The sequence below is a fragment of the Mastomys coucha genome, unplaced genomic scaffold (genome assembly GCF_008632895.1).
Source record: "Mastomys coucha isolate ucsf_1 unplaced genomic scaffold, UCSF_Mcou_1 pScaffold20, whole genome shotgun sequence".
NCBI classification, from domain to species: domain Eukaryota; kingdom Metazoa; phylum Chordata; class Mammalia; order Rodentia; family Muridae; genus Mastomys; species Mastomys coucha.
Window position 1 is genome coordinate 24,427,370 of NW_022196903.1, and position 14,651 is coordinate 24,442,020.

The 14,651-nt window shown below is 50.2% G+C and overlaps 2 protein-coding genes across 2 annotated transcripts; both read left to right on the plus strand.

Moving 5' to 3' along the window:
* The first annotated feature begins 1,664 nt into the window (after positions 1–1,664).
* Positions 1,665–4,569, plus strand: Atp6v1f (ATPase H+ transporting V1 subunit F). The gene is made up of 2 exons (XM_031381372.1): positions 1,665–1,926; positions 4,114–4,569. The coding sequence occupies exons 1-2, from the start codon at positions 1,769–1,771 to the stop codon at positions 4,313–4,315; spliced, it is 360 nt and encodes a 119-aa protein (XP_031237232.1). The 5' UTR covers positions 1,665–1,768; the 3' UTR covers positions 4,316–4,569.
* A 687-nt stretch (positions 4,570–5,256) lies between these two features.
* Atp6v1fnb (ATP6V1F neighbor) lies at positions 5,257–7,477 on the plus strand. The gene is made up of 2 exons (XM_031381370.1): positions 5,257–6,013; positions 7,321–7,477. Exons 1-2 carry the CDS (start codon positions 5,593–5,595, stop codon positions 7,428–7,430), a joined length of 531 nt encoding a protein of 176 aa, XP_031237230.1. The 5' UTR covers positions 5,257–5,592; the 3' UTR covers positions 7,431–7,477.
* The last annotated feature ends 7,174 nt before the right edge of the window (positions 7,478–14,651 follow it).

Genomic DNA, 14,651 nt, shown 5'->3' on the forward strand with positions numbered 1-14,651 from the left:
TATAGTTGTGGTGGTCTGAATATGTTTGGCCCATGGGAAGAGGCACTATTAGGAGGTGTGGCCTTATTAGAGGAGGTGGTGTTAAGGAAGGGTGTCACTGTGGAGGTGGAGCTTTGAGGTCTCATATATATGCTCAAGTCTGGCCTATGTGATCAAGACCCTCACCCTGGCTGCCTGCCGAAGACAGTCTCCTTCTGGCTGCCTTTGGATTGAGATGTAGAACTCTTGGCTCCTCCTGGACCATGTCTGCCTGCAAGCTGTCATGCTTCCTGCCATGATAATGGACTAAACCACTGAACCTGTAAGCCAGCCCCAATTAAATGTTTATTAACCTTTATTATAGGAATTTCCCTGGTCATGGTGTCTCTTCAAATGTGCTGGTGCCCCTCTCACCCCTAAGACAACATTCCAAGCTGGCCTTGAGCTTGTGCAATCCTCTTGCTTCAAACTTCCTAAATGCTAGGGTTGTTTCTATGTAGTTCTCTAAATCTTGCAACATGAGGCCTTGCTTGGCTCTACAACACTGAATAGTGTCATTAATTTGCCCTTTTGTTTGTTTTTGTTTTTGTTTTGTTTTGTTTTTTGAGACAGGGTTTCTCTGTATAGCCCTGGCTGTCCTGGAACTCACTCTGTAGAACTCAGAAATCCTCCTGCCTCTGCCTCCCAAGTGCTGGGATTAAAGGTGTGTGCCACCACCGCCCAGCTAATTTGCCCTTTTCTTTAGTAATTAAATATATAGTCAGTGATTGCTAACCATGTCATAGTTAGTGTGCATGTGTACATCAAACAGTTTCAGAACTTGACCTTCCAGCTAGGGTGTATCTTTTCTTGGACAGTTGTGGCAGCCTATTTCTGTAATCCCAGACTGAGGCAAGAGCTGAAACAGACAAATGAAGGGACAGGAAATAGTGGTGTATTCCTGTAATCCCAGCATTCAGGAGGATAAGGCAGTAGGATTACTCGCTGCAAGTTCAAGGTCAACCTGGTCTACATTTTGAGTTCCAGGCCAGATAACACTACATATAGCAGGTTTCAAAAAACAAACTACCAATTAAAACAAAAAGGGGGGGGGGGAGTGTTTGGCATGGTAGCAGGCACAAGCCTTAAATCCTAATACTTGGAAGGCAAATAGTGAGACCTATCTTTAGAAAGAAAAAAAAAAAAAGCACTGGGTTGACCAGATGACCCCCAAGGTGACTCCCATAGGGTGTGCTACGACCTCACAAACTTGTGCTCCCCTCCACAGCCGCACTGCAACCGTCTCCAAAACCGCAAATATAGCAACATAAAATTTTTAAGTTAAACAAATCAAGCACACACTTGTCTATTTTGTGTAATGGCGTAATGCCAGCATTCAGAAAGTAGAAGCAGTAGAATCTGTCCTCTCCTACACTGCAAGTTCAAGACCGGCCTGGAATAAGGAACCATCTGTCTCAAAAAGCCAAAACAAAAAAATAACATACACGGGGGGAAAAAAAGAGTATGTCCCCTAAAGTCTCGGTCTCTAATAACTCTAGGATCAAAAGGCTTTTCTTCCAAGAAGGAAGAAATAAAGACAGAATGCCAGCGAGATGACTGTGACGCTCAGCCTTCTGGGAGACGTAGTTCTGCGGTTCCGGCCTCTGTGGCGCACGAGTACGCAGATTGAGCCGAATGCATGCTAATGCGCGTGCCCGGGAGGCGGGGAACTGCGCATGACTGGAGGGAGGGGCCGCTGCGGGGGCGGGGCATCGCAGGTGTCAGGGGAGCGCTCTGCGGGGCCGACGGGATGGCGGGCAGAGGTAAACTGATCGCGGTGATTGGAGACGAGGACACGGTGACTGGTTTCCTGTTGGGCGGCATAGGGGAGCTAAACAAGAACCGCCACCCTAATTTCCTGGTAGTGGAGAAGGATACTACCATCAATGAGATCGAAGATACTTTCAGGTACGGTAGCCTGTGAGGCCTAAACGGGTCCTTCAGCTTGCTACCAGCACGGGGAGAATTGGCGGCCTGTTAACCTGGGTGTCAGGTGGTGATGGGGATCCGGATTGTCCTGGAAGCCGTCTGTCCACCCGGAGCAGGGACCTCGGCCCTCTAAGCTCCTTTTTGGGGCTCAGTGGGGCCCGGCCTACCCCAGGTCCACGAACTCCCCATCACATGATTGTGTGTCAGTTTAGGAGGGGAGTGGAGCTTGTGATCTGCCCCGGCTGTAATTGGACGCCTAGAGCCTCTGGCCAGTGCTGACCGGCATGCTCAACCCACTTCCGGGGTTCCTGACGTTGGCCTGTAGTGCATTCTCTGGACCTTACAGTCTTTTCGACTGTATCCTAAATAAACCGCCTCCAATGTAGGTCTGGACAGTGGGCTTGAGTGTGTGTGTGTGTGTGTGTGTGTGTGTGTGTGTGTGTGTGCGCGCGCGCGCGCGCGCGCGCTTGCTTCATTTATCTTAGAGGCTCACACTTGTCCTGTAAGGTAGTGGTTATTCCCACTTACTAATGAGAAAAATAAAGAATGAATAAGTTAGGGCACAAGTCCAAAGACACATTAGTCTTAAGAGGCAGAACCCAGGTCAACTCTTTTTTTTTTCTTTTTTTGGAGACAGGGTTTCTCTGTGTAGCCCTGTCTGTCTTGGAACTCGCTCTGTAGACCAGGCTGGCCTCGAACTCAGAAATCCGCCTGTCTCTGCCTTCCAAGTGAGTGCTGGGATTAAAGGGTGTGCGCCACCACTGCCCGGCAACTCTTTCTTTTTAATTACGGCTTTTGTGTTTGTGGGTAGGTGTGCACACGTGGAGGTCAGAAGACAACTTTGTGGAGTCAGTTTTCTTTCCATGAGCTTTGAGGATAGAACTCAAATAACCAAGCTATGAGCAAGCACCTTCACCTGTGCCTTTCCTAAGTTACCTACTCTGTTTACACAGCTCATTGCAGCCTGCCTTAGGGTTTCCATTTGTCTTGCGCACAATGAGTAAAACATCTGGGAAGTTTGGCCTGCCCCAACGACCTTGTACTTCAAATCTCTACTTCACACCCTGGGTCATAGTTTCAAAAAATGGGGGCAGGCATTCCTTTTACTATGCCAAATCTCAGAAATCAACTGCCCTCACCTGTTTTCCCTAAATTGCCCAGTCTGGGGATGCTGGCTGAGACTGGTTCCCACAGCCTGGAATGTGGCAGGCCCTGACCTGGGAGGCTGATCTCAAAGCAAACCAGTAAAGTGACCTCCGTTGTCACTAGAGGACAGATCTTACTTCCAAGGATTGACCGTGTTTCCAACAGGAGGGGATTCTAACATCACCAAGCCAAATCTATTCCATGCTTGGCACAAAGTAGGAGCCCAGTAAATGACTTTTAATGAGTAAATACATGGCTGAATGGGTGTGCACGTCTGTGTGTGAAGGTGATCACATGAGAAGGCCAGAATGACAGTCTGTCTGGAAATCAGGATTCCTTCATTGCTAAGTTTCCTCTTTCCATCTTGCCTTTGGCTTATAGCATATGTCCTCCTGGTCCATCCCCTACCTGAATCAGCATAGGTCTTAAGACCTTCAGTGGCCTCCTCAACCCTATCATTAAAAATGTAGTAAAATTCAAAAGGTATATATTAAGAAGTCACTCTGCCACTCCATCCTTGTGTCTTGTCTTGCTTTCAACCACTATTAATAATAAGAAAAATGTTTTTGTTGTTGTTTTGTTTTATGAGATAGGATGTGTGTAACCCTAACCATCTTGGAATTATGTCTGCAGACCAGGCTGGCCTTGGTCTTTTTTTCTTCTGTCTTTTTTCTTTTTTTTCTTTCCTTCCTTTCTTTCTTTTTTTCTTTTTGTGGTGGGTGGTGGTTTTGCTTTGTTTTGTTAATAAGGTTCTTGTGTTTCTAGACTCTTATGCAGATACAAAGGGGCTCTTACCTCCTTCTCTCTCTGCTCCACCCCTCCTCCACAGAGGCAGCATAGAGAACACACTGACATGCATCCTGCTCTTCATTACCAGTTCCCTCCATGAGCAAATGTGTGGACTCCAACCCTGATCACTGGTTCTGAGCTCCTGAGTACAATTGCTTCATCCAAGGAAAGAGAAGGTTGAAGGCCTTATGCCTCCCACTGATGTCATTTCCTCCTCTTCTCCCCCAACAGGCAGTTTCTAAACAGGGATGACATTGGCATCATTCTCATCAACCAGTACATCGCAGAGATGGTTCGGCATGCCCTGGATGCCCACCAGAGGTCCATTCCAGCTGTTCTGGAGATCCCGTCCAAGGAGCATCCCTATGACGCAGCCAAAGACTCCATCCTGCGCAGGGCCAAGGGCATGTTCACCGCTGAAGACCTGCGCTAGGGCTGACCAGCCCTCAACCCTCCTCTCAATACCAGGCCTCTCCCGGTTTGCCATGCTCTATTTAAGTTTCAGGCCTTGGTTTCCAGCCCCCTCCCCTCACCCCGCGCCCCTTCACTGAGTGGCTTGTAAGCTGTTGGGGTTCTGTTGTTCAGGTCTAGGCTGGGTAGGGAAAGAAAGCCCAACCATCACTCCACTACCTCTTCCCTATGTTGTTAAGCAGTACCATTGCTGATATTAAAGGAATATTCTCTCCAGATGGGTGCTGGTATGGATATGTGAAGGTTGCAGTGTTGCAAATATGGGAAAGCTACTAAGAGCAAGGTGAAGAAGAATTGGGGGGGAGGGGCTAATTCAAGGACTGGTCACCTGGATCAGAAACTGGCTTGAGGGATGGAGGACAAAGTTTGAGCCCAGTCTCTCTACCTTTGCTTCTTCACCTCAGTCTTCATAGTGCTGGAGGGGTCCTGCCCAAGGGACAGAAGCAATTGTGTAGGATTGTCACTGTCATTCTAGATGAGCGTTCTCAACCTGTGACTCTCCAAAACCACAGGGGTCCCTAAGACCATCAAAGAACACAGATATTTACAATTGGTAAGTAGGAAAATTCCAATCATAAAGTAGCAACAACAATAATGTTACGGTTGGGGATCACCACACCATGAGGAACTGCATTAAAGGGTCACAGCATTAGGAAGGCTGAGAACCACTGCTCTAGATAGAGCTTGGGGCCTACAGGTTTGAGAATCAGAGGGTTAGTTAGTAAGACTTTCTAGGCTGCCTCAGAAAGGGTGGCTTGGGACTCTACTAAGGGCAATGGCAGGCAGAATCCTGGTGTCTTAGTTAGGGTTCCATTGCTGTGAAGAGACACCATGACCAAGGCGAGTCTTATAAGATCATTTAATTGGGGCTGGCTTGCAGGTTCAGAGGTTCAGTCCATTATCATCAAGGTGGGAGCATGGCAGTGTCCAGGCAGGCATTGTGCAGGAGGAGCTGAAAGTCCTACATCTTCATCCAAAGGAAGCTGGGAGCAGACTTTCTCCTCTGTGCCTATGAGGAAAGTCATAGAGCCTACCCCTATAGTGACACACCACCCATGCCAGCAAGGCCACACCTCCTAATACAGCCACTCCCTGGGCCAAAAATATTCAAAGCACCACCCTGGCCCTGTGTGAGGTGAAGCTTGGTTGCCAGGTGACCATCCCAGGGCAGCCCCCTCTGTCCACTTGCTATGCCCACTCAGCAGTAGCTACCCTGATACTGCTCATTCCTTGGCCACCATGTCGAGGCAGCTCAACATGGACACTCTGCGGCAAAACTTCTGGAAGGAGGAATATCTCAAAGAGATGATGTTGCGCTACGAATGGCAGCGCAAATATGGGGCTCTGGTGAAGGCCAAGCAGAAGGCTAAGGCTGCATCCCGTCTGCCCCTCAAACTGCCCACCCTGCAGCCTACGGCCCCAGTCACAGCACCACCTGTCTCCAAAACAGCCCCATCTAAAGCCCCCAGCCCTGCCTCAGAGCCTCTTTTTCTGTCAGAAATGTACCCAGTTCCACCTGACACCAAAGCCCTGCTGTACGAAGGCATCTCCCATGACTTGCAAGGGCGTTACCAGTATCTCAACACCCGAAAACTGGACCTGCCAGAGAAGCGCTACCTGTTCCCCATCACTACCAACTTCACATATGGCTGGCAGCTGGGTGAGCCCCAACCTCACATAAATGAGTCCCCTCACAAACACGGAGCTCCTGCCATATGCTGGAGAGAAAACATTCTAGGGGAAGGCCAGATTGTGAGCAAGGAAATAGATCTAATAGAGATAAGCTCTGTGGAATAAAGGGATGTCGGTGGGCAGGGAGGCGGGCATGTGCTTTAGTTGGATTGTTAGCACAGGCCTATCTCAGGCTTTTAAGGCTGAGGGCTAAGTGATATAGGGAAAGATTCTAGCCTAATTTGAGGGAAGCTAGTGATGATTTAAACCAGTGAGTGATACTTGATTTGGGAGACTGAAGCTTCTAGGCAGGTGAATTAGGCATTTGTGTTATCTTGGCAAGATGTGATTAGGATTAGAACTGAAATCAAGGATGTTTTGAACACTACTCCATGGAGCTTCTTGATGATTTAAACAAGACAGGGAGGGCAAGCAATGTAATCCACAGATTTTGTTGTACGGCTGGTGGTGTTTGAAAACAGGTCTGTGATAGCCACAGTAGGTTCAGGATGTCACCGAGGCAGCTGTGTATAGAAGCATGGCCTTCAGGAATTAGGTCAGAGCTAAGAATGGAATTTTACCTGAAGGGAACAGGGGGGTGGGCCGGCAGGTAGGGGTGGCATCCGCAGGAAGTCGAGCACCTGTTTACTTCTGTGAGGCTGAAGGTAGGCCGTCAGCTAGGACAGTGAGAAGCCCAGTGGCTTTTCAAAAGTGTGGGGAAAATAACAAGGCTGACTGTGCCACTGGGTCAGTGAGGGCTCTCTAGTATCCATTTACTCACTACCTACCAGTCAGGAAGTTCTAGGGAGTGTGTCCCACCCCCTGGGCATGTGCAGAAAAGGGTGGTTGGGAGCAACATGGTACCCTCATTTTTCTCTGAGATGAAAGTAAGGGACCCAGCTTCCCAACAGAAGAAAGAGGAAGCCCCAGACATGAGGCAGAAGGAAAGTCCCATGTCTCCATAGTTTGTCCCTGTGACAAACATAGCTTAGAGGCACCCTCTGACATGGTGGCCCTGGGGAGAGTGTGCAGTGGTCCATCATCTAGATGCCAAAAAGGAGGCCCTAGTAGAACATCTTTGAACCAGATGATCATGGCAGACAGCTGAGTCCAGCACCCAAACATATTTTCCTGTAGTTCTCACTTCTCAGACGTCCTTTTTAAAAATTTATTTATGCAAGATAGATACAACATGGGTAGTAGCATGGGTAGAGTCCTAAGGCTATGTGGGAAGCCCCTGTGCTCTGAGACCCCCTCCTCAGAAACCCATTCCTAGTATCTGACATCTTTCCCTAGGCCCTGCAACAAAGCAAGAATTGGTGTCCTGCAAGATGTGCCGAATTGAGTCATTCTTCCGTAAGAATGGGGCCTTTGCATTCCTGGACCCACGAGATCTGGCCCTCTGAGCTTGGGCCTGGCAGTGACTTAGGAACCAAAAGAAGATATAAGAGGATTCTTGGTGGAGCCTCATTGTTCTGTGTGTGTGTGTGTGTGTGTGTGTGTGTGTGTGTGTGTGTGTGTGTGTTCTCCCTGGCTTTAATGGTTCCCTCTGGGCCTTTCTAAAACTATGTCACACCTAGTAGGGTCACCCTTTAGCCTTTTCCTTAACCATAAGCTCCATATCTCCAGGGGGACCCAGCAAGGGAAGGGGCAGGCTGGGTAGGGTGGAATCTATTTTCCGGGAGTAGGCTCCTCAGTGCCAGGAGACAGTAACTCTTGGAAGTTCTGCGTGTTCCTGGGAAGACAGTGGGCTGTCAATCAAATGTCAGGGCAAAAGGGCACCTACCATTCCCTGCCTGTCGCTTACCTGACTCCAAGTGCCCGCAGCTGCAAAGTCCTGCCTCGATGCACTTGTCCCAGCAGTTCCCGCAAGATGCGTTGCTGTCCTGCTACATCCTCCTAGGTGGCAAGAGTTCTGAGCAGGCGGGTGTGGCCAAAAGGGGGCCGCACAGCACCCGCTCCTCTCCCTTTGAGCCCTCCAGAAGCAGCTGGCTGCCATCTTCCCCATCCCCTCAGGGGACACAGCCGTGGTAGTCATGCTGCCTTTCCCCAGTCTCTTGCCTGTGGTGCCTTCTGAGCCACGCTGGGAGGGAGCCCCAGCGGGTAAACCCGGCGATGGTGGTTTGCAATGATGCGAAGTTGTTCCAGAACCTGAGGAAGCGGCAGTCAGTCCGGCTCCGCCTGGGCAACCCTCCCATCCTCTCCGCCACCACTAAAGGTAGGCGGGTCCCTGGGATTCACCCGGAGCCGCTGGTGCTCGCGGTCCCTCCGCCGCCGCTGCCTGGCCGCGCCGTTAAGCTGAAGCAGTCGCTGGAGAACCTCCTGCCCTGCGCTGGCCAGTGCCACCTCCCTGCTCTGGGGCGCAGGCCACGCAGCCTTGAAGGGTTTGGGGTCCCTAGGGCCTCTCTGCTCCCTTAGAGCACTGGGGAGCTTTGGATGGCACCCCTGCACCTCAGAGGCAAGTATCCCACCTTCTTGGAGCTGTGGCTGGGTGGGAGGCACGGCAGGGAAAGGAGCCCATGCCCCTTCCTGGGTGGCTGCTGCCTGTGTCAGCTGGGTGCTACTACCCTGGGGTCCTGCTGTCCTCTTTTCCACATGCTGAGGGATCAGCTTTTCTGGGGACTTGCAGAAGTCACTGGAATGGCCCTGAGGGTTTCTCTCTTCCTGGCGCCTTACTGTGGCTTCTCCCTGAACTTCCACCCAGACTTCTGAATTACTGCCTTCCTGCAACAGAGGGGTTTTTAATTCCTGGCCCTGTTGAGCCTGCTTTCTTTCACTCTGACTCTGAGGAACCCCTTCGTCTTGTTCGTGAATTGACTCTCCTTTATAACCCTGAGGTGACTGGCCATGCTGACCCTGTGGTGTCTCCTCTGGGTGACCCTGAGGAAAGTTGATCAGTGGTGTCTGAGATTCTGTTCTCTCCTGGCTCAGGCTGGATCCAAGCCCCTTAGAGGGATTTTGGAGAGTTGACAAGCCCTGGGAAGCCAGGCCAGAGGGCTCTGGGGCTTTCTGGCCCAGCTTTCCCCCCTGTGTGCTCCAGAGTGTCTGTCCACAGGAACTCTGAATGTTTGTTTCTTCTTGACTCTTCTCTTCCATCTTGTCTGGGTCCTAGGAAGGAAAAACATTTGGGGGCCAAAGTTGGTGTAGGAGCCCTGTAACTGCTCTTCCCAGAGTGGGTTCCAAATCATACCACTACCCACCCACTGTTGCTGATCTCCCAGGGTGCTTGCTAGTTTATGCTGTTTAAAAGGTCTCAGCACTGGGCTCTCCTACCTCCAGCAGCCCCCACCTGACCCCAGCAGCCTTCTCCCAGAGAAGACTCCACCCCTGCTGCCTCCCTGGCCCATGACCCTTTCACCTTAAGTTCTGAGTTTCCTGGCTCCTTGAAGCTACTGCTGCAGGTGGGCTGTAAGCAACCTGAGGGAAAAGCCAGACAATGCCGGATGTCTACTGGCATCTAGCCCCTTACACCCAGATTAAGATGAAGGTGCTTGAAGCTGAGCAGTGGGTGCCCACGCCTTTCATTCATCCCAGCACTCGGGAGGATCTCTGTGAGTTTGCGGCTAGCCTGGTCTACAGAGTGAGTTCCAGGATAGCCAGGAGCTACACAGAGAAACCCTGTCTCAACTCCCCCCCCCCAAAAAAAAATGAGGTAGGCCCTAAGGGAAGAATCCCAAGGGTAGTGTTTGTGTTTCCAGTTTGTCACGATTCCTGTACCTTCGTTCCACTGCCTTACCATGCACTGCATACCGTGCGCTGCATGCCACGTGCTGCATACTTGGGCTGTATGCAGTGCACTGCATGCCGTGTATCACCTTGTGTCTCCAACAGCCAACCCCAACTTTTTAGCCTGAAGAGACCTTTCTAAGGAACCTGCACTCTTCCTCCCCCAAGAACACCACAAGAAGGGCCCATTTGCTGAGATCCTATGGCATAACCCTCCCCCGACCCCACACGCATACTTTATCTGGGTATGGAGGTACAGGACCACAGAAGAGCCTCACTGGGCCCTACTTTCTCTGTTATGAAAGAAAATCCTACTTAGCTCTTTGTTTCTGACAACAAACTCAAAAGAAGTTCACAATGAAAATTTAAGCCAGAGCCTGGCTTAAAAACAGCCAAGTCTTCAGAATTTACAAAAGAAATCTAAAAGAGGGACTCTGCCGCTGCTCCCTGCAGCTGTGGAGAGGAGAGCCACTCTGCACGTCAGAATTGGCTCAGGGATCTGTATTTCATAGCTCCTAAATCGAGCTCCTTTACAGACTATTGCATCCTTCTGTTGCATGGAAAACAGGCTGATTATTCACAACAGTAACCACAGGCGTTTGTTTTCTATGGAAATCCATGCAGCTTTCAAAGGGCTTTTTGAACAAAGGAGTTTTATAAAATTCTCCGGCTAGGAATTGTTGTGAAAAAGTGGGGAAACAACCTCTTCCCTTTTTCCTGCTGAGCTGTGGTCTTGTTAGAGAGTAATACCCCCCCCACCACCACCACCATGAGGTAATATAGTGTAATTTGTATCCTTCCCCAAGAGATGATACTTGTAAAAAAAAAAAAACTGTCAATCAAAAACCTCTCTCACAAGGTTGTGATCTCAAAGACTAGACCGAGTCCTCCAGTGTCTCTGTGTAGCCCCTGTGCTTGGCATAAGGGTGGCAGATAGCCTAAGATTGCCCATCTCCTCCTTCATCCTTGGGCATCAACTGCTGGTTCTTCCTGCTGCTCCTATCTGAGTTCCAAATTCAATTCAGAGTCCCACTGGACACAGTGCCAATAGGGAAATTGGCAACAAAACCTACATCTGTTGAGCATAGTGGTACACCTGTAATCCTAGCACTCATGAGGATGAGGCAGGAGGATTGTGAGTTCAAGACCAGGCTGGAGTATACAGCAAGCTCCAGGTTAAAATGGCATATACAGCAAGACCCTGTCTCAAACAACAACAACAAAAATCCAAAAATAAATAAATACAGATATATTTAAAAACTTATTTGACACCCAATAAAAGCTGTGAGATGAAGACTGACCTGGGATGAAGGTGTCCCTGCCTCCCAGGCTAGTCTGGCTTACCAGCTCCAGGAGCTCCTGCTCCACTGGTTTCTTGCCCCTCTCCTGTTGGTGTACCAGGTGCCGCCTTGGCAGGTATAATGGGGCCCTCCAGCCTTGGGTCTCCATCACTCCTGGCTTCATCCAGATCTGAGGTGGATGAAGAGTCTGTAGCCGGCCTCCTGCAGGAGTTCAGGAGCTGCAGTGAAGAGGCAGCCTAGACTGGCCCCACCAATCTCCCAGTCCCTTCAGGCTGCCTCACTCTGAATCCAGGGAGCCTCCCCTAATTCCTGCATCCAGTGGATCCTGGGAATTGGAGGCAGGAGGAGGGACACTAGGGGGGTGGTGAAGGGAAGTATGTTCTCTGTCACTGTGAGGCAGTATTGAGAATGTAGAGTCCCTGGGGAGCAAGACTCACCCCTTTAGGAGCAGATGGCTCTCACTGTGGGCTTCCCCAGCCTGGGGTTGAGGGCACAGCTTGGAATTCTGCAAGGATCAAGCAAGCCCAGACCCACAGAGTAACATTCCCCAAGTGTGGAAGGAAGCTCTGAGCCAGCCCCCGTGTTTCCTGCCTCCTGGCATTCATGCCCCCTGTGACACCTCCTCCTCAAGGCTGAACTCTTCCATATTGCTCACTACAAGCCTTCTGTTTGTTACTCCAGAGAATGCTTCAGCCTGAGAAGCCCCCAACTTGACCTCCATGACGGGACTGAGGTGCCATCCCTAGTTCTCAGCTCTGCTTTAGGACCTTGTCACCTCCAAAGGATGGCCCAACTTGAGGGGAGCCCATGGCAAAGGCTGCTCTGAATCTCTGGCTCATTGCTATGCTGGGCACCAGTGCTTTTGCCCTCTTAGATCTGCCAGGTGGCATCCTTCCCTCTGGGGAGTCACATGGAAAGACTTGCATATGGCCCCCAGTTGATTTCACCAGCTAGTTAACTGTTCAGTCTCTGGGTTAGGAGAACATGGCGTTTGTTGGGTATGGTAGAAACCCTTGTGTTCCAGTGAGTCTGGTGGTTCTCCCAAAGGCATTTGAAGAAAGATCTAGAAGGATCTAGCACCACCCACATTTATAGCCAGGCAAGCAGAAGCTGGACCATAAAGCAGAAATTTGAACCTGTACGTCCTAAAGGCCCATGCCCCTTCCTCTCCCCCCAACCCCACACCCTTGGGACTCTCTCAGTGTCACACAGAACCTCTACTCAGCCCACTCACCAGCTGCTCAAAGTCTCCATTTACACTCCTGCCCCAGGACTGGCTGCACTGGTTCCATGCATCCTGAGTCTGGTTCCTCTGGCTGCAGAACCCGGCCCAGGGGGGCCAGAAGAGGCCCAGCCCTAGCCCAGTCAGCAGCTTCAAGTCCCAGAGAAGCTGCAGATGGATGGAAAATGAGAGCATGAAAAGATCCACTCTGCCTTCTGCCTCTCCTGCCCTCATGTCCCAGTTCCTACCTTCTCCTGGGCCCGCTGGCTCCCCTCCATCTCCAGCAGTGTCATAGGCAGCTCCAGCCCTGGGGGACAGTCCCAGCCCTCATGAACCTGAAGAGGGGATCAAGAGTGGAGTCAGGCCCCTGTCTGCTTCCCTGGAGGCAGCACTTGGCTTTTCTTACCTGCTGTAAGGCATTTTGGAGCTGGCCTAGATCTGCAGGGCGTTGGAAGAGAAGTTGGTACAGGGTCAAGGCTTGCTTGGGGCTGCAGGGGAGTCTTGGGTGCCCAGGAGTGGTTGCCTGTGCCATGGGGAAGAGAACAGGTCAGATGTTCTCTCCTTCCTCAATATCTGCATCTGCTACAGAGGCCTCAAGGGAGGTAGAGGACAAGGGACAGGGAACAAAAGTTCTGACCTCAATAATTCAGGGCCCTGACACCTGAGCAGGGCTGTACAGTAGCCTTCCAAGACACTGAGGTCACTCTGGGATAGGTTTCATGGACTAAAGATGGAGTGCAGAGCCGGACACGAGAGACCTCAGAGCATGTTCCTATTTATGACCCTAATGAATATTTGTCTTACATAGGCATCGTCATGGTTTTATGTTGTTGTGGTAAAATGGCCTAACAAAAGCAACTCAGTAGGTCCAGTGCAGATGACTCAGCAGCTACTCGCATTGCTGTCTTTTCAAAGGACACAGGTCAGGTCCACAGCATGGAAGTTCACAACCATCTGTAAAACCAATCCCAAAGGATCCCTCTTCTGACCTCTGTGGGCACCAGGCATACTCACAATGCCCTTATACATATGCAGGCAAACACATACACATAAAACACACACTTTTTTTTTTTTAAAAAAGACCAATTTATGGTAAAAGTGCTCCCAGTTGTAGGTTACAGCCAATGTGAAGAAGTCACAGTGGCAGGAACTTGAGACAATAGTCATGTCACCTCTAAAGCCAAGAGCAAAGAAAAGAAATACATGCACCTCTGTACTCATCTTCCTCTCCCTTCATACAGTCCACCATCAGGCTGTGTCTTCCGACACCAATTAAAGCAATCAAGCTAGTACTCCACAAACATGGCACAGAGCGACCTGGTCAAGGCAATCCCTCACTGAGATGCTCTGCCCAGACAATTCCCAGATGTGGAATTGGTGGGGTGGAGGCATTAGAACTAACTAACCATCACATGAATATATCCAGGCGTAGGAGAATTTCCCAGCTGTTAAATGGTCACCACTTAAGTATGGTTTATATGGGTCGTGGTGACAGCAGCAGTGCTGACAGCACGGCATGTGTCAGCCCCCACACACCTCTGCATGTGATTCCTCCTCACAGCTCCATGTGGTTGGCGCTATGGCCATCCTCATTCACACACCATGAGACTGGCTCCAGAGAGCTTCTGATTCATGGTGATGTTTCTCTCACTTGAAGTGACATGGCAAACACTATGGAAAGGCATGGTCCAGGGACAGTCAGTGAGAGGTGGGTGTGAGCATCGAGAGCGATCGAGCAGTGGGAGTCCAGCAATGGTGCCGTCTCTGCCCACCTGCTAAACACTGTTCAGGGTCATCCCACCTGTTCTCTTCCATGCAGGATGCATGCTGTTGCTATACTCAGGTACATACACATGCTGTTGTTAAACTCATGTACATACACATGTATGTTGCTGCTATACTCATGTTAATACTCAGAACATAGTAAGGAAAAGAACCAAAACAGATGGAGGTCTACTCTACAGATGTTGACTGTTCCCCAAAGACCCAGGCTTGGTCCCCAGGATGACACTATTGGGAGATGCCATGGTCTTTTAAGGAATGAAGTATTCTAGTAATCCTTAGGTCTCCCGATAGTGGTAGCACACGCCTTTAATTCCAGCATTCGGAAGGCAGGCAGATCTCTGTGTGTTTGAGGCCAGTCTGGTCTACAGAGTGAGTTCCAGGAAAGCCAGAGCTACACAGAGAAACCCTGTCTTGAAAACACAAAACAACCCCCCCCAACACACAAAAAAACAAACAAAACCAAGAAAGAGAGAAAGGAAGGAAGGAAGGAAGGAAGGAAGGAAGGAAAAAGAGGCAGACAGAGACAGAGAGAAAGACAGACAATCGAAGTGGATTGTAGGTCCGTTTTGCCCTGTCTTTTTTTTTTTTTTTTT

Excerpts from the sequence above, each read along its gene's own strand:
- Atp6v1f (XM_031381372.1), top strand. The coding sequence starts at position 1,769 with ATGGCGGGCAGAGGTAAACTGATCGCGGTGATTGGAGACGAGGACACG. Across the intron at positions 1,927-4,113 it reads GAGATCGAAGATACTTTCAG|GCAGTTTCTAAACAGGGATG; the intron begins GTACGGTAGCCT and ends CTCCCCCAACAG.
- Atp6v1fnb (XM_031381370.1), top strand. The coding sequence starts at position 5,593 with ATGTCGAGGCAGCTCAACATGGACACTCTGCGGCAAAACTTCTGGAAG. Across the intron at positions 6,014-7,320 it reads CACATATGGCTGGCAGCTGG|GCCCTGCAACAAAGCAAGAA; the intron begins GTGAGCCCCAAC and ends ATCTTTCCCTAG.